The following is a 19,404-nucleotide window of genomic DNA, read 5'->3' as shown; positions in this document are numbered from 1 at the left end:
AAATAAATAAATAAATAAACGCATTGCGTCCATCAATTCGCCTCGTTTTCTTTGCTATCAAGTGATTGATTATCCTTGTCTTTTGAACTTCTCATATTTTATTTTTCATAATGCAGTTATTAAATAGTTTTTTTTCGTGTGTATGTGTTATAACGAGAAAAGAAAGGTGAAACGTACTGTTATCAGTGGCGGATCTAGAAGGAAAAAATGTGGGCACCCAGAACCCAGACTATGATAAGCATATCGTGAGTTTACTATAAACTTCCAAAAAATATATTGTAAAACTCTGTCCCATATAGGTAAAGGTAGAGCCTTAATAAAAAGAGTGTCCGGAATCGACTCCCACTTCCGGTTTTTATTATAAAAACTTTTCACTGTAAAAGTATTTTACAAAATACTGTTCAAATAATCTCTCTAGTATACAAGGTTAGTTATAGGTAGTCTTTGACCGCAAGGTCGCAGACAGGATCTCTACAGAGTCCCGTAACACGTTAAGCAGAGGGGTATTAAGGACCCAATGCTCCGTAGCAAGCAGAGGAGGGTTAAGTGGCCAACAGAGCCCTGTAGCAGGCTAAGCAGAGAGGTATTAAGGACCCAATGCTCCGTAGCAAGCAGAGGAGGGTTAAGTGGCAAACAGAGCCTCGTAGCAGGCTAAGCAGAAAGGTATTAAGGACCCAATGGTCCGTGGCCAACAGAGTCCCGTAGCAGGCTAAGCGGCTGAGGTTAGGATTCTCAGACAGAACCCAGTAGCAGGCTAAGCCAGAGATAGGATAGGTGAAGTCCCGTAGCAGACTAGAGGCCTGGAGTTAGGTTACTCCTAATGTACCGTGGCAAACAGTAGGAGGGTCACCAGAAAACTGGTACAGAATTGCCGTCGTCCAGCCAATTTATAGGGTTCCTTGGGTGGCTGTGGCGCCGCTGCTCCGTGGTCGTTGCCTGTTCCGTGGGAGGGGCTAGAAGCCCGTCGTCTGCAGGTAATTGTAGATCCATCTGGTGTGAAATCTTCTTGCCAATCCACGTGGTGGTGTTTGTAAACACTGGCGTGTAAAATTGTTTATACAGTACATCACGTGGGACATTACAATATACATAATAGCTTAAATTATTTTTGTCACTGAAAAAACTGGAGGAACCTAAGTCCTCCGAGCTTGATCTACTTTTGACTGTTATTTCTTTATTAAAGCTAAAATGTTCAAAAACTCCAAAATTTCCTAACGAAAAAAGACATGGAAGAAACTTCTTAAAAAAAGAAAAAGAAAGAAAGAAATGCCGGTTTCTTTCCTCTAATCCTATTACTCCTTGTGTCTCTAATCCTATTATCAAATCAGCTATCAGATTAAGACTACTATATTTTTCGAGTGTGAAATCGAAACATTTCCCCCAAACTTTCTAACTAAATGATGGGAAGTCAAGAACTTATGAAAGTTATTGTCAGATAATAGTAACCCTTTTGTGGGTTACTTGTTTTCTAGAAACCTGAACTCACACTGTTTACAAAATTGCTTTAGATGGCAATGTAAGCGTAAACAAACACATTTTATTTTGCGTCTTTTCCTTCCTTCAATATGACACAACTATACTGGGACTAACGTTTCCTAACGGAGCAATTAGCTTCAAAATTAGATTTATTTCGTGGGAAGTACGCTTATCACTGCTCACACGTGAAACTTAGGCTACAAGAGCAAGTCTCAATATATAATGGGACGTAGTGGAGCTTCGATCCGGCACATCAGTGCACTGTCAAAATTAAGTTCCTGTGCGATATTTGTGTCTTAGCAATATTTCTGTTTATTGTTATTAGCTTCCAGTGTAAGCATACGAGAGCTTATAGCTTCATTCTAGGTGAATGGGTATGTTTGTTTGTGGTACTTTATTTCTCGGTAACTACTGGCCGGATCTGAATGAAATTTCATGACCAAGTAGCAAGGCTGATGAGACATCTCGAACTTACTGGAACAATCCTAATTTTTGTTAGTTGTCCCGGTGTTCCTAGAACTTGTTTAGGGACACATAAATGTTCCGTTTTTTAGAAATTATCACATTGCTCGAAACATTTAAATATGCATTTTAAATAGCAAAATTTTATTTTAGTTTCAAGCTGCTAGATAACAGCGCTAGCGATGTTAACCGCTGATCGGAATAGGATTAGAGGAAGGAAACGTAACCTTGCACTAAGGAAACGTAACCTTAGTAACGAAAACTCATTCTCTAGTCGACAACGGAATGACCAAAGAACAACGCTGAAACGGACGATAGTCAATCAACATGGACAAAATAAGTCCTAAGTAGAGAAGACCTGTCTAGAATGGCCACTCTTAAGTACTTTTGTCGATAACTCGCTAAGTTCTAACACTAAAAACCTTCTGTTTGCTGTGGTAATTCGTCATGCTTTAGCACACACTACATATTATTTCCAAAATATAGTGACCATTACGTACGTAGAAATTTAGCATTTAACACAAACAATTCGAATATTCATTTTAGACGGTAACATGGATAAAACGACCTCTTGATGATATATATTTTTTTTCCACTTTGTGAAGCATTGAAAATATACGTTCAATAATATTTATTACAAACAAATGGTGACAGATCTGGATAATTACTTCCAAATTATATAATTACATTTTTGAAAAACTTTTTTCTTAATATCATACAAATTAAACTTAACAAGAAAAAAATCTTAACCCATTTTTCAAACTATAAAAACGCATCTAAGACATACCTTTCATGATGCACTAAAACAAATAAAAATAAATCCTTAATATAATTTTTAAAATTACAAATCACAAGAATGCTAAATAGAAATGTATTTCACGGATTTCAATGATGCACTAAACGAAAAAAAGTAAGGAAACCATTTTAACGATAAAAAAAATCTAAAATGTCTGAAAATAAGGTAGCCTTTATAGTTAGCCATAGCCATTTTTAGTACGAGATGAAACAACAAAGTAATTAGTATTTGATTGCCAAATAAACCAAGAGTAGCATGGTTGATATATTCTTATAGTCTTATCATAATAACTAAAGATCACAATGTTTTTGGAATTGTATCTGGATGTGCATATGTGTAGAATGAATCAACAGTCTGTTGCTTTAGAATTAGAATATTTAATTATCACAAACAGTCAAGCTTTGTCCTGCGTGTTATACTCGGAAGTTTTGCAAATTTCTTAAATCGATGTAAGTTAAGTGAAAACACAAAAAAGTGGAACTAAAATTATACTTTACGGGCTGTTTTGGCTGCAAAGATTTTTATAATGTCCTCAAAAGATAGCGTTGAGGCTTACTTATGCTCTATGAATACAGAGGCGGATTCAGAGGGCGATCTGGGCAATTTACCAGAAGAATACACTTTCTTATTTTACATATAAATAAAACCCATCCCAGAGTTTGGAGCTCTTAAAAGTAGCTCTAAGTAGCAGTATTACAAGCCACCGCCATTCCCCCAGAAGTCGGTCCTGGATCCGCCCCTGTATGGGTATGATGTTAAGGTTGGTGAGTCGTTGTTGTTCTGTTAAGTTTCTGATGTATTTTTTTATGACCTTTAGTTTGCTAAAACACCTTTCCTTGCCTTATAGTGAAAATAAATAATTGCACAGTCCTGAGTCCGGGGCACAAGCCCCGTTCGCCTCCCTCCTCCCACCATTAGTTACGTCACTGCCCGCAGTGAAACTGTTGAAAAACTCAGTGCGAAGTGCGTCTGAGTGATGACTAAAGTTTTAAAAAATAACGTGTTACAGTACATAGACTTTTCCATTATTTTGATAACTATATATTTACTGCTAAATTATGTACCGTATATTTCTGAATCCAAGACGACTCTAGTTTTTTTTTTTTTTTTTTTTAACAAAGGATTACAAAAATACACCAATTGCAGTGCTAGGTATATTTTATGGGATTCTTAAACATTATTTTTTCGAATAAGAACTTTTAGTGGGTGATTAGCAACATATATGGAATTTTTCATTTATTTACTTTCTCAACGCCAACAAATTTCTGTATGGGCGATATTAAACTAATGCAGTGGTTCTCAACCTTTTTTTACTGATGACACACTTTACGTAATCTTCATGATACCGCGGCACACTTGTTAATTTTTTTTAATTAATGATACTATAAATTATAATAGTGTAGGATTATAAGTTTCTATAAAGAAGTGTTTCTTTATAGTATACTTAGCAGTGTTGCAACTCCTGGAGGTGTGGACTGGTACACTCTGTTTCAAAATTAATTTTAAATGCTTCATGATTTTTTTAAATTCTAAAATTTCGCGACACATCCTATGGGACTGCGTGACACACCAGTGTGACGCGACATATCGGTTGAGAACCACTGGTCTAATGAATGAGTTTTCAATAAACATGAAATCAGTATACTAACTGTCAGACTTTGCAGCTATAAAATAAATGCTAGTACAAAAATGATTTAAATAATGACTTAACAATCTAATTAAACAAGCACCAACGAACGTATATTGAACTCAGGTATTTAAAAAGGTAAAAAAGTATATTATAGAAGAAATTAAAATATTAAAGGAGATACAACTAACTTCCAAAACAATTCACGCGAAATGACTAGAGAATGAGGCTCGTTACTTCTGTAGAAAATTACGACACAAAAGCGTGATCAGTGGCGTATTTAGGGGGGCTTCCGGGCTTAAGCCTCCCCGAAATCTTACTTGCTATAGTAAAGTATGTAACGTACCCTTTTACCGGTACTTTACATTGCTATTGTTTTGCCCGTTACTTTACATTGTTATTGTTTTGCTGTTGTTTTGTTAAGTGGCCCCCATTTGGTATAGTCGTGCCATAAGTGCAAATACACGTTTTATTTGTTTCTATGGGTTAGTTATTACTATTAGTTGTTGAAATGTTTCTTCACTATGAATAAAAACTTTCGGGGGACAAGATTCTTCAATAACAATAGACTAATTGTACACCTATGCAATAACTGTACACTATATCTTTATATAACCAATATTAGTCATAGGTAATTTCTAACAGTATATCGGGATATTTTTAAATTTTCTACGTAAAAACATATAATGAATGTGTTAAATTTTTTTATTAACTAAAACTTACCTATAACATTGATCGTAAACATTCCGCAATCGAACATGGGTGATTCGATCTTCTCTGTCGAGTGCTATTGCATCATGGGTCGTGAAATGAAAGATGGCGACTTCCGACTTTTGTACTTCGGAGAGGTGGGGGGTTGTGATTGGCCAAGGCGACTCGTACAAACAGGAACAAGTAAGTGATGGGTATAAACACTTTGAATCTTAATTTAAAGAACTGGTAATGTAGTTTAATATATTGTATTTATTGATAACTCATTAGAAATTTGAAAATTTAAGGCGGTAATTATAATAATGTTTGTGTTCCGCGATATGGAATATTGCAGAATAGTGGGGCTTGTAATGGCCAAGCTTTACATGACGCTTCATCTTCGATGTTGTCCTGGTGTAAGTGACGCTTTTCAGAGGTCTCCGTGAAGAAATCAAAATTTGTTAAGCAAAAAGCTTCATTCGGCTAACATTGATAAAAATTTCGTTTCCTAGGAAGAACCTGTAACCTTTGATATTAAATTAGTGGAGGCTCTGAAGTAAAAATTAAAATATGAACCTTTTTCGGTATGCGTCACCACCTATGAACGCCACGAGGGATGTGCGATGGGTGGTATTAGTTGTGAGTAACATCTATAGTTTTCAGGAACTGGACTTTTCATCTCTGGTGTGAGTATGAAGGCGAGAACCGGAAGATTGTAGGTGCAACAACCAACGTGTCAGTAAGAAGGTAAAACCTTTCTTTATATTTTCTTTTCTCTGTGTCCTGAATTGTTCAGAAGGAGAACAACCTAATATACGGTACCATTTGTGTTTTAAACTTTGAAATTCTGAAAACATTAATTGCTTAAATTTTATTTCATCGGTACTCTAGTAAAATGACAGTCATGTGTGAATAGTGCTTTTTTTGCTGCGTTACGCATCTACTGGTCTCATCGTAATATTATCGCTAATCCGCTGATATTATTATCAAAATCTCTAGTATGCATCAGTACAATTACCGAATTAGCTTGCAGTGCGAAAATTTTACCGATTTAATTAAATGACGTAATTTGAAAGTTTAGGTTAGCTCCGGTATGGTCAAATAACTTGTCGTTTTTTGTTTTTCTTTGGAATAGTGCGATATATTGATGGATCCGTATAATTAAATAGTACACATATAGCATGATCAGGAAAGTACTAAACATTATTTTTTTTTCATCTTCATTTGTATATAGTACATACTCATTTATAGGGATAATCAATGTAGTGTTTTCTTCTTGTATTGTATGTAAAATGTGACCCATGGCATATGAGCCAATGTTATAATATGCTACAAACATATGAATTATGAAATGATTCCCGAAGTGGAATAGCATTGTAGTATAAGTATGGGCACGTGCAAGGAACATTTTCTGTTATCATTTTTCTTGTAATCCTTTCTTTGTACTTTCCTTAGTTTAAATGAGCTTTAATGGATCAATGTATAATAATATGAATTAGTGTTAGCCAAATCATATCATCGCATTTTGATGAGTATTGTCTCACCAAAGAATATTAACTTATCTTGATCTGTTTGACCTACCAAAGAAGCTATTAATAATTTGTCATTTATATGTTTATCTTCTCTTCCTTGTGCTGGAAAGCTATGGATATAGAAACCTTGTAATAATTATGACAAGTGAAATCTACGTAGTGATAAAAATGTGAAAACCAAAACAGTACAAAGTCAAGATATCTGAAAGCTAACATATTTCGAAACCAGTAACCTTGTTAAATTGTAATTTGATTTTTTTTCCTGTGAATCAATAAACAACTTTAACTTTGAATCTATGATTACATTCCAGAAATTCATATTAAACATCTCGATTATTTGATAGTAATAAGTTACATTTTAAGTTTGTGTCGAACATGTGCTAGATTGCACATCGACTAAAATCTCATTGAGGGTCAACTGCTACAGCAAGAACCTGTGATAAATGTTAAATTCTTGTTGCGCGTGTAAATTAGAAATCATTATTAATTTTCATTCTGATTTTTAATATTGGGTTAAGTTAGTCAAGCTACTGAATCTAAAATACGTTGAAATTTTCTTTTCCAATCCAATCTAAGATTTTGCTTGGTATGTTTTCATTTATTTTTATGGCCCTAAAGTAGGACGTTTCAAGTATATGAAATATCTTGCAGAATGTTCACATTTTCAAGCAAAGTTCCCCCCGAAAGTTAGCAAAGCTCCCCGAAACAAAATCGTAAATACGCCACTGAGCGTGATAGAAATACTAAATTCTGATAACAAAATGGGCTTGTTTTCGTCAACATTTTCAATTATCTCTTTCAATTAAGGAATATATTTATTCATAAACTATTTGATAAACGAATATTGAAATTTACGGATCACTTATTCATATGATTCACAGAGGCGGGTCTAGAAGGTAAAAACCGGGTGGCCAGCCTATGATAGGTATATCATGAGTTCACTATAAACTTTTAAAAAATATATAAATAGTAGCTTCAATTATTTTTGGCACTTATAAAACTAGAGGGACCTAGGCCCCCGGCTCCATGTTAGATCCGCCACTGATGATTCATTGAAGAAAACTGTGTGACATACAGTTGTTTCACTTCTCATATTTTATAACTTTTGAAGATTTTCTATTATACTGTGTTGGGAAACAGATTTTGTAAGAAAAAAATGCATAAGATAATTTAATATGTGCTAAGATGAAGAACTATTAAAATGTTTTGTTCAAATAACTTGGCCTAAGGGACAAGATAAACTAACGAGCAAGGCCTCTTAATTGTTTAAAGAGAGATAAAGTGGGGGATATAAGGAGAATATCCAGGCTGGTTAGAGAAGGACGGAAGCAGCCAAGGACGAGGGAAAAATTCAGTCATGTGGGTGAGAGGACACCTAACATTCATGTAAGACCTTTTTTTTCTTTGTAAAATCTTAGTTAGAGAAGAATCTAAGCCAAGTAAGGTCTCTCGTGTATAATATTTTGTAATTACAAAATTTACTTTATTTCAATGTAATTTTATTGTATTTTTGCATTTTCATATAATCTCTCTCAGTGTTAATAAAGTTTGCTTACTCAAGTATTCCTCCCAGTTCTTTTACTTACTTCCACAGAGAAGAGATAAGAACCATTATTTTTGAATTGACAGGCAGTGGATACTCATCACTACCGAATCTATAACATTCTTACATTTTTATTAATCAATACTGTGGGAAATTAAAAAGCAAAATGGAAATTTCTGTTTCTCGAGATGGAATTTTGTAAGGTTTCAGGTTGCCATTACTGGTGGTAAGTGAGGATGAGAAAAAAAAGTTATAGTCAGGAATGTACGGGAATAAAATGCGTATACCCACTTAATATTTTTTTAAATCCAGCGTATACTCATATTAAATATACGAAAGAATAATTGCGTACGGGGAGTACATACGCTGTATTTTTGAAAATGCCAAACCTGTAGCTACCTAAATTCTAGGATTACGTCACTGTTATATCTTAATGGAAGCTTCTTGTGATTCTGTTCATTATGGAAAAAACTTTACATCATATGTTGCCGCAAAAGCAAGGAGACCCCATATTTTGGGCGTGAAGCTGACTAAAATTTGAGTCAGCAATTTCTAGCATCTATCAACACGGCGTAAAGATCTCTTTTAGCATAAGTAACTTACATATTGCATTTGCTTTCACGTAAAATAGTACAATCAATAAAGTGGAAGAAATCTAATATAAGTATGCTGGGCAGAAAGCACTATGTTGTAGAAAGCACATACCAATACATTGAATAATTAAGAAGAAAATGTAGCTATGTAGACAGCTGCAATGTAGTTCATATTCGTCTGTTTTCTGGTTAGATGTGTTTGTTTTATCTATTCCATATATTGATTAATTGACAAGAAACGATACCAGTAAGCAAATTCCTTTAGGTCTATACGTATAATAAATATATGACATAATCATTTATTTCAGTAAAATTTTCTTATTATTGTGTCTACTATGTGCCCAGACAATAATCTTTTACACTTTTCTTATCATAGGTGAAATAACATACTTTAACTTTTAGCCTATATCACTTCAAACTACATTTAAACCTTTCGGTAAAGGTACATTTTGAGCAGAACATTCATCGAAGCCTATTACGAATCTAACCGAACCGTAAATATTACGTACAAATAGTACTTCTATTTCTTCTCCAATGTCACATCCTGTATCAAAATCACTTGTACTGCTCAAAATGCACTCTTATGGGGCGTTTACACTTGGTCGATTTAGTCTCTCGGCTAAATCGACTCGTTGCATTTGCGACTAAATCGAAGCAACTAGGCCGAATCAAATCGATGGATGTGTTCAATTGCTTCAACCAAAATTGAATGCTGCTTGTCGACTCGCTCTCCTCTGGTCGATTCGAAATCGACTGGCAATTTTAAAGATGTCCAAGCAAGCAGTAATTGGTTAAATTTGCGGTGTTATAGCAGAAGAAAATAGAACGTCTTTCAATTCAGTTGCCAGTCGATTAGTCTCCTTCGATCAACAAGCGATTAAATTGAAGTTCCGTTTACACGGTCGATTAAGTTGAAAGTGACGTCAATTCAACTGAATCGAACGCAAATCGACTAAGTGTAAACGCCCCATTACCTAATCTTTCTATGTTTTCGATCATCCGTTCACTTATGAAATGTCCAACCAGAAAAAGGAATTATTTTTAAAAAACAAAAACTGCAATAGATTGTTAAATTCACTTCAACTACAGTTACTAATTATATATAAATGAACTTTTATAAATAATATATGGTACTTTACTCATACAGTACGAAAACATAAACGAAGTATTTCATAGTTCGTCATTAATACACTATGCTCTATATGTACAGTAATTTAAACATGTTAATTAGCTACAAAATGTAAGTTTTTTTGGGGGGGGGGCATTTATTCCGGTAAGCCCCTCCAATTTTTCAACATGACAATAATGACTTAAGAATACGTTTGGTTAGATTAGATTAGGTTACTTTAGGTGAGATTATATTACGTAAGGTTACTTTACGTTAGTTTCGTTTGATTTCGTTCACTTACCTTAGCATAAATTTAGTGCGGCTGGTACATCTTTCTTTTAAAGATTTTACATGTACTGATCATCGTTTGTCCTAAATTTTCTGCAAGCTACCTACGGAGGAAAAGGATTCGAAGATGTGAAGAAAACAAAAGACATCTTTAAATCATCTGGACTGAACCACGAAATGTTCTTGCAGTATAGAATATGAATGAGGACCCTATCTATTGGTACACTTGCCAACAGTAGTCATAAAAGCAATACACTATCGTCCTCTGATGTAGTTTTGGAGAAATTGCTTTTACTTGAAAAGTCTTTACTTCTCTTCCTTCAGTTTACTGATCTTTTCGAACATCAAAATTAATCCATGAACTAAAAGATACTGAGATAAATTTTAACATTAGCAGGATAAGAGCAACTAAGTTCCAGGATAGACAGGTGGCCATAATAATTAATGTATGTCTTATAGGACAATGTAGGCTCTATAGAAAAGTGGCTAACATAGACAAGAGCCAACTTAAAGAGGTGACCAAATTGACATTGTTTACTGTAATTATCCTCCTTATATGCTAATAAAATATGTAATTTGTCCTTTAAATCGAACTTCCCATCTTATCCGTATTATTTGCAAGGAAATATTTTGCTTCTTCACTTTATACGGTTACTGCTGTTGTAGGTTACAACAAACATCAGAAAAATTTAAACTACGCATATACTGTATTTTCCTGTTGCTCAAGAAACTTCAGTAGGGCCTATTTAGAACTTTTACGTAAGGCAGGTAATAGCGTGCTTATATGTGAATCTGAAAATCGCCCAGAAATCTTATTAACATGAGTACATAGAAACATTATGAAATTCATTTTATTCAGTAACTTCATTAAATTCGTAACTTGGTTTCAAACACTGTTTAATTTAGAAATAATATGTTTGTGATAAATTTGATTACATTGTGAATAGTGGTTCGTCAGTTCAGAATATAAATATCAAAACATTAATGTATAGATTTTCATGAAAATATTAGTGTCACGATATCTTTGAAATGAAATGTTGTATCAAAATTTTGAATTACGTTCTTCAACAATGCTTTTAATGTGTTCAACACAGGGACACACCACCGGGGTCCGGACCTCCCAAAAATTTCTAAATCATTTTAAACAATATACTTTTGTTTTGTGTGTACCAGGGGACGGACACACGGGGGTCCACTCAGTCCGGATTCCCCCCATTCTTTCTACTGTAGGTCCTCGGAACAAAAACTTCTAGTTGCGCGCCTGGTTGAATATGACTCTCAAGCATGGGCGGAGTTATGGGGGACATTGAACCCCAACTTTTTGACAAAAAATAAAAAAAGCCACCTATAAGATGGCCACCTACCAAGACCTACGAAACCGACAAAAAGGTTTGCCCCCCACTGCCTCCCCCAGCAGACAATTCCAACTCCGCCTATGCTCTCAAGCTTTTGAAACTGAGTACAAATCTTATTTATCGTTGCCAGATACATTCTTTATTATATTTTGTTCTCATCAATACTTTAATCATTTTCCATAAGTAGAAGCTTTGCTTTGTATATACTTAAACACAAACAAAACTATTTGCTGAACAAAACAACATATTCACATAAAAAACTACATACGTGTTACAGTTTCGCCAACTAACACTTTGGCTTCATCAGACACTATGAGTTACAGGATAACTGCACAATCTTATATACATACACCAGCTAAGACATCTTTCTTCAGATTGGCTCCTGTTAGCTATATTCACACTGTCAGCTTGTCATTGTGTCTTATTAGCAACAATAGAAAGCATCTATATAGGAATTTTCAAATAAGTATACTTGAAGGAGATTTGCTGCTGACAGGAGCCAATCTGAAGAAAGATGTCTTAGCTGGTGTATGTATATAAGATTGTGCAGTTATCCTGTAACTCATAGTGTCTGATGAAGCCAAAAAGTTAGTTGGTGAAACTGTAACACGTATTTAATTTTTAATGAAAATATAATGGTTTTGCTCAGCAAATAATTAATGTGTATTTAATTATATACAAAGCAAAGCTTCTACTTATGGAAAATATCACAAAATTTCATTGTTTTTTATGTATTGGTTTTATAGTTAGAGATAGTGTCTGATTGTGTCTGATGAAGCCAAAGTTTTAGTTGGCGAAACTGTAACACGTATGTAGTTTTTTATGTGAATATATTGTTTTGCTCAGCAAATAGTTTTGTTTGTGTTTAAGTACTTTAATCAGTAATATATAACACACCTTTTGATGACCGATATACATTATAAGTCGGATACCCGAGTTGAGTACCGGATTCAATCGCACTTTTTCAGACTGAAATTCATTGAATTTGCATCTCTGGAAGATATGGTGTAAGAGGAAATGTGTAGCTCTGTAATTTTGTTAATGTATAGAGGCTGATGTATGCCCATCGGAACAAAGGGAAGTTCTTGTTTACCTAAGATGTCTTACTCCTCCACCATCAATCATAAACGATGTTATGATCAATGACATGAACTATTACACGACATCGAAGTTTCCATTGTAGCAGTCTTCGTTACAGCTGTACCAGGGATAACTTGCGGACTTTCCAGAGGGCATTCAGTATGGGATACTTAGTGAGAATATTCCCTTACGGAATAGCTTGGATACAAGTTGCAGTTGTAATGTGTAGGTAGAAGCCCAATGGTATTTTGACCGTGCAATTTGGGGTTTTGTCCTGGTATACTTCAACACAAAGTGCTGTTGCCATACAATGCTCATATTTCGTCTGTGTAGATTGGAGATTGGACATGTTCATGATAATAAGCAGCCTTCATTTGGACAGTTTTTTTTTTCTGCCTTACGAAGCTTGAGCTTTCCGCTGTAGCGAAAGTCAGTAATAACCATAAAACCTTTCGAGAAATTCTTTGCATCGACCGCCGAAGTTACATAGTTATTTTACAAGAACCCTCAGGAGGTAATGGCCCGAATTTTAAAACAATTACTTGATAGATCCATACTTCGTTCATTGTCACAACAAACACGTGTTACCAGCAATTATCAGCTATGTGATGTTCTATCTTGTGAGAGAGAGCAACAAATTGGCTGAGGCCTACCCTAAGTTTAACACAAAACAATGGTTTCGACATCGTTCTACTATGTGCGAAGTGGTAAAGTTAACATGATGAAGAGCGATGGCGTACCCTTCCCAAAAGCGATTTCTTTTGGCTGCATTTTGCCCATTACACCTTCACTCCGCTACACATAGCTGAAACACAGATAAACAAGCGGATAAATGTTTGTTCCTTTGTGAAACCTAATTTGGCAGGTGTCGCTTCTGCAAGTAGTTCAGATGGAAATGAAGCACTCTCAGTAAGCACCTTTTACAACTTGTTTGTACACCGATCAGGCCCGAAACCAGCCACAGAGGTTTAAGGGGGCATGAATATGTTAGGGGGGCCAAGTCATCAAAAATTCTCTTACGAATATCTAAATTGTGTTTTTGTATTGAGGTCTGGAGGGGCAACGAAAAGTTTAGGGGGGCCACTCCCCTCCCTAGTCCTCCTCTAGTTGCGGGTCTGACACCGATTCAAGTTTAGGCTTTTCGCATTTTCCAAAATCCCGAATAAAGGAAAATAGTTTCACGATACGTTCTAGTAAAATTATGATTTAACTGTAGAACCGATTTCAGCAGTGATACAAAGTTCGGTTGTTCAGGGAATGGACTAGATAACGTAGTAGTTAACGCAGATGTGATAACTAGTTGACCCGAGTTTAAATCTCTGTTTGATAAAATTAGCGCTTGCTATCTATTGATACGTCAAGGGAAGGGTAGGGCTGTTCCGATAATCGAGTAATCGATAACAATTCGATAAAATTTCAAAACAGTTTCATCGATAAAGAATTTCAATTTTATCGAATTATCGAACTTTCAAGACTCCCGAAATGTTTGAGACTCTCGAAATGTTCGACACTCTCGAAATGATCGAGACTCCCGAAATGTTCGAGACTCTCGAAATGATCGAGACGCCCGAAATGTTCGAGACTCCCGAAATGTTCGGGACTCTCGAGGTGTTTGAGGCACTCGAAATGTAAGAAACATTAGACAACTTCGAGACACTCGAACTGTTCGAAAGTCTCGAATTGTTTGAAAGCAGCGAATACAGAAATATATCAATATGATCGCATTTGTCGAATCGCTTGAATATTTTGAAAAGTTCGGGATTATCGGAGTGTTCGGAAGAAACAATGCATTCGAGGTTGTTGTATTACATAGTTGTATGAATCATAGTTGTATGTATTAGATATATGCAGGGTGTTCATATTAAAACTTCTCTCCTTAGCAATGAAGTAAAGGAAAAGTTTTTTCCCCACAGATCTGTACCAGGTTTAAGCAGTCTGTCAGAAGAAAGAGGAAGAGAAAACATGCATCACCCGAATGGAATTAAAACCCAAGACACCATTAATCTACTAATAATCACCGCCGATTGCGATTAATCTACTACTGCCGATTGCGCCAATAACGGGGCAGGCAGGAAAATAATTTTACGTATGATTTCGACAAATACAACTTTGCAATAACTTATCAGATGAAAAAAGTTGTTTGACTAGTCTGGCTGCAAGAAGGAATCATTGGAGAGGTGAAGGAACCGAACTGTCCATCACTACTTTTGATAATACCCGAAACTTCGATAATACTCGAAATATCGATAATGCCCGAAACTTCGATAATACTCGAAATGTCGATAACACCCGAAACTTCGATAATACTCGAAATTTCGAGAATAGCCGAAACTTCGATAATACTAGAAATTTCGAGAATACCCGAAATGTCGATAATACCAGAAACTTCGATAATACTCGAAATTTCGATAATACCCGAAACTTCGATAATTTCAAATACTCGAACGGTTTCGAGTAACCGATGACAACTCGATAAACTTTCATTCCCGAAGTTCGATAGGTCCTCAGCCTTATCGAATACCCTTAGGGAAGGGTTGCGGACTCCTGGGCGCTAAAGTTTTCGCCTAAAAAACGATATAATAAAAGTTTATCTCACTAGCATTCCTACCATTTTCATTGTTTGGATTTCACACTTCACTGTTTCATAAACTGTCTGCACGTTCTGAGCCTATTACTCTGATAAAATTAGTAGGTCTAATTCCTATCTATTATGTACGAGTATAGTATTCGCGCCGAGTCGTGATGCTTGCCCTAGATCTACCGATTTCACTACCTAATAGAACGCGAGGGTATGTTCCGGTCGTCACATTTTGTCAGTGTCGTCTCTCGCGCTACACGGAAAACATCTCCCGAGCCGAGAGTACAGTGTTGTCGGATTGACGCCAAGTTCCGTTTTGTTAATTGTTTTTGTTTTTGTTTTTTTGTTTTGTTGCATTACATTCTCATTGTTACTATTCGTGTTTTTGTTACCGTTTTAGAATAATTGTTATTGTGGTTATTATTGTGCAGTGTTATTATTGGCAATTTTTATTTTTTAAATACTTTTTTACACTGTCTTTAAAATTTGGCAACATTGTTGGCGAATTTTAGCTGTTTGATTTTCCCCAAGTGTGCAGTCGGGAAGCGGCTCCACGAATTGTACCGAAGTTTTTCGATATATCAGATCTCAAGCAATGATTGATTTACAGCCCAAGCTTCACGACTCGGCGCGAATACTTATAGTTCTTATTGTTCATGTAAACACAACATTTATTATATTAATTAATACTTATATTGTGCACAACTTAACGTATTGTGCACCATGTTCCTCGACACAGACTAGTCATTATTGACAAGGTTGCCAACTGTATAAAAACATACAATATTTTGATATTAACCAATATGTTTCATATCACATATAACACTGTCCAGTTATGTATTTTCACTCTTTGTATATTATAATTATATAATGTTACCTAGATTTATTGATATTGGTATACAATGTAAATCTGCAGGTTAATAATGGTAAGTTTCTACAGGAAAGAATTTAAAAGACAGGTGGATAATATAGTGAAATCTGAGCATGACGATAGACTCTATAGAGGATTGGAACTCCGAAATAAGATGAAGGTACTCCTAATATGTGATCCGGACACAGATATAGCGGCGACATGCTTATGCGTTAATGTTGGTAAGTTATTTTATGTGTTGGTATCTCATTTAAATTAAGAGAAATGTAAATATTCTATGACGCTCAGTGCATGCCAAGAAATTTTAGTAATAATTTTATGTCAATTAGGTCGCGGATGATGAAGAGGATCAAGAATTCAAGCATGTGTGAAAGTATAGACTGAAAATAGCTCTTCTACAAATTCTACATTGTAACAGGTCCCAAATATAGAATTTCTACTAGCGTCAACAAAATAGATGCGTGTTAATGTTATCTATAGAGTGCATATTAAATATTTAAGAGATAGGAAAACCTTACATTGTGTTTGAAGGAAATTTTAACCCGCAAAAACCCAAACATAGTTCAAGTAAGAATTTTTGAACAAAGCTTTTATGGTTCACTAAGTGAAGGCCTTAGATGACAGAAATGTCGAAAAAAATGTTTTCGAATTACATGGAAACCGAATGTTACACCTGTAACTCAGCGAGAAACGAACGTAGTTTATACCCTTAATTTAGTACATGAGCAATTACTATTTTACGAGAGTAATTGCTGACCCTTCTAGATACAGGAGAAATAAATTATTAGGGATTTAAACAATTGCTTATCATAAGAATAAATAAATTATATCCGGAAGCTGATTGGCGCTCGAGAACTCCACGAGCCACATGCACCTACTGACAAGAAAAGGTGAATAAAATTGCTAAAACCTGAAGAAAAGGAGCGAAACAAAGCTTGCTACAAAGGTTTATGTGTGACTTGTAAAGTGCAATGGGTATTTGTGTAAAACGTTTGAAACTAACTTTATAAAGTCAATGGGAAATCAATGTAACACCTGTGATACACTGGGGATTAGTGTGTTAAAGGAGTCTGGTTTCGCAAAATTCCTTTATACGGTCCGTCTGTCCATGAGGCAAAAAAAAAAAAAAAAAAAATCATCCAGAGAACTAATTGAGCAATCATTACCATATTTGGCATTTATTCCGAAGTTGGACGTCCGCTTTCGCCACGTTTTTTTAGCTGTCACCTCCTTTCCACATTTTCTGCAATTTGTTGTATTTGTTGTTGGGTTTACTAATTCGTGCTCTTCACAAACTTTTAAAAGATTTTGCTCGTTATCAACGTATTGCTTCACAAATGTTAAAACTGTTAGTTCACATCCCTTGTACAGCCGCCATGTTGATAACATAAATGCTTGTTATTTTCCCACAATGCAACTATTCGGTTACCTTGCGCCAAGTAGTTCCCTCCGCTCGCCATATAGTCCCATGTTTATAACCGCTTATATATAATAAATAAACAGATTTTTCGAGATCCTTATATATTACCAAGCATACAAACGATCAAATTACCCATATCTTCCCCGTAAATTTTCAAAATTTTGCTGGAAACGGACGTCCAACTTTGGAATTTAACCCCCATATTTTGGGCAGAATGTAGAGGGTCAAACGTTATGAATCGAGTTCGTTTTTTGGACCCGATGCTCAAACCGGAAGTGGGAGAGAATAACAATTTCCGATTTTAATGTTGATCGATGTACAGCAAAAACTGTACCAAATAGAGAGATGTTTTCTGCATTAAGCGTCCAAACAATACATATATTAATTTTCGATTATTGAGGCTTGAACTAAAATTGGAAGTTCTATTACAACTCTGGATTTCAATAAATGATCTACATAAAGGAGAAACGAGAATAGACAGTGAGAGGATCTGTTTCATGGATTTGAAAATGAAATCTTTGAGCTTTCCCACGGTAATTCCGGTCAGGCTAAAAGAGACGGTGAAGATGAGAAATAGTGGAATGAAGAAAGTGGGAGAACCCCGAGAAAACCCACACACACGGTGTTTGTCTACCACAAAGTTCACTTGGCGGGGGATGGGATCGAACCCGAGACCCCAAGCACCAGAGGTGAACGCTCTATCACTGAGCCACCGCGGCCCTCATGGATTTGATTCAGCGTTCCGATTATAGGTACCATTTTGTCTTGTAACTCTCTATTCAAACCATAGATGTCGGAAATCAACAACCTCAAGTTTTAACATTGATTATCATATTGTAACACTCTAATAGATAGCAAGAAGCGATTTTCTACAATCAATTAAGCGTCTACGTCCCAACAATATATTCCATCTCCACTCTAATCTTTGTGATATCAGAGTGTGCCCACTTACGGTTTTAACACTGATCGGAATACAATAAAAATTGTAATAACTAGCGAGAAGCTGTTTTTATAAACAATTCAGCCTCCATAAAATATATTTCATTTCCACCCTAATATCTCTACCAAATCCGGAAGTAGTCCTAAAAGTATTACATAAAAATGTTAGGCTTAGAATCAAGTAGTTTCTTAAAGTTGGTGGATTTTTGTGATTTTGTAATGATTCTCATATCGCTTCTTTTTTTTTTTTTTTTTTTTTTTGTTGTTGTTGTTGTTGTTTGAGTATATTCTGAAGTTACTTAACAAGCGGAGATTCTCATATCAGCTTCTTTCGATATGATCCTCTAACGGTTCGTTTATATTTGTTATGGTTCTCTATTCAGCCATTTACCTGTCACGTGTAGAGATTGAGTAAGGTACCGGCGGTAGTAACCAATGCATTCTTGGAAAAGTTGAAAGGACAATGATTTAACACGTGTAGAATTTTGTGCAGAAGTTGACTGTTGATATTTCAATATAACTAACAAGTAAAACTGTTTCTAACTTTGTGATTTGAAATCGTGTCATTTGTTTTTGAGTTATTGTCCCCCTTACGAGTGAACAACCTCCGGATATAACTTGTTAGATGCTGTTAGAATATTCTAATCAATATTATATTTTAAAGACAATCCATTATAATACATGTAAATTCCTCCTTTTTTTTTTTTTTTTTTTTTGAGAAAGCAAATAAGTACATTTAATCATCACTTTAGAAATTGTATAAATGTTCCCTTTTGAGAAAATACGCTATAAAGTAGAGAGGCGTTACACTTTCTTGAAAGACGCTATCTACATACCAAAGCAGCACAGCTGATAACATTGATCAATTGGGCCGCGGTGGCTCAGTGGTAGAGCGTTCACCTCTGGTGCATGGGGTCTCGGGTTCAAACCCTGTTCCCGCCAAGTGAACTTTGTGGTGGACAAACACCGTGTGCGTGGGTTTTCTCGGGGTTCCCCTGTTTCCTCCCACTTTCTTCATTCCACCATTTCATTCATCTCTCATAATT

At 35.4% G+C, this 19,404-nt stretch overlaps 1 protein-coding gene across 2 annotated transcripts in view; it reads left to right on the top strand.

Annotated features, from left to right (window-relative positions):
- The first annotated feature begins 8,851 nt into the window (after positions 1–8,851).
- Positions 8,852–19,404, top strand: part of LOC145664779 (insulin-degrading enzyme-like) — a 155,791-nt gene continuing 145,238 nt past the window's right edge. Inside the window, exons 1-2 of one of the 2 annotated variants that reach the window (XM_081731735.1) lie at positions 8,852–8,966; positions 16,045–16,220. In XM_081731735.1, coding sequence (XP_081587861.1) covers positions 16,052–16,220 — 169 coding nt within the window. In that variant the 5' untranslated portion in view covers positions 8,852–8,966; positions 16,045–16,051. The remainder of the gene's footprint in view (positions 8,967–16,044; positions 16,221–19,404) is intronic. The other variant, XM_081731736.1, reaches the window with a different exon arrangement.

Source organism: Thermobia domestica, chromosome 11 (assembly GCF_964235325.1).
Source record: "Thermobia domestica chromosome 11, izTheDome1.hap1.1, whole genome shotgun sequence".
In the NCBI taxonomy this organism is placed as follows: Eukaryota; Metazoa; Arthropoda; class Insecta; order Zygentoma; family Lepismatidae; genus Thermobia; species Thermobia domestica.
The sequence above is the reverse complement of the archived record's forward strand: the minus strand, read 5'-3'. Positions and strand labels throughout refer to the sequence as shown.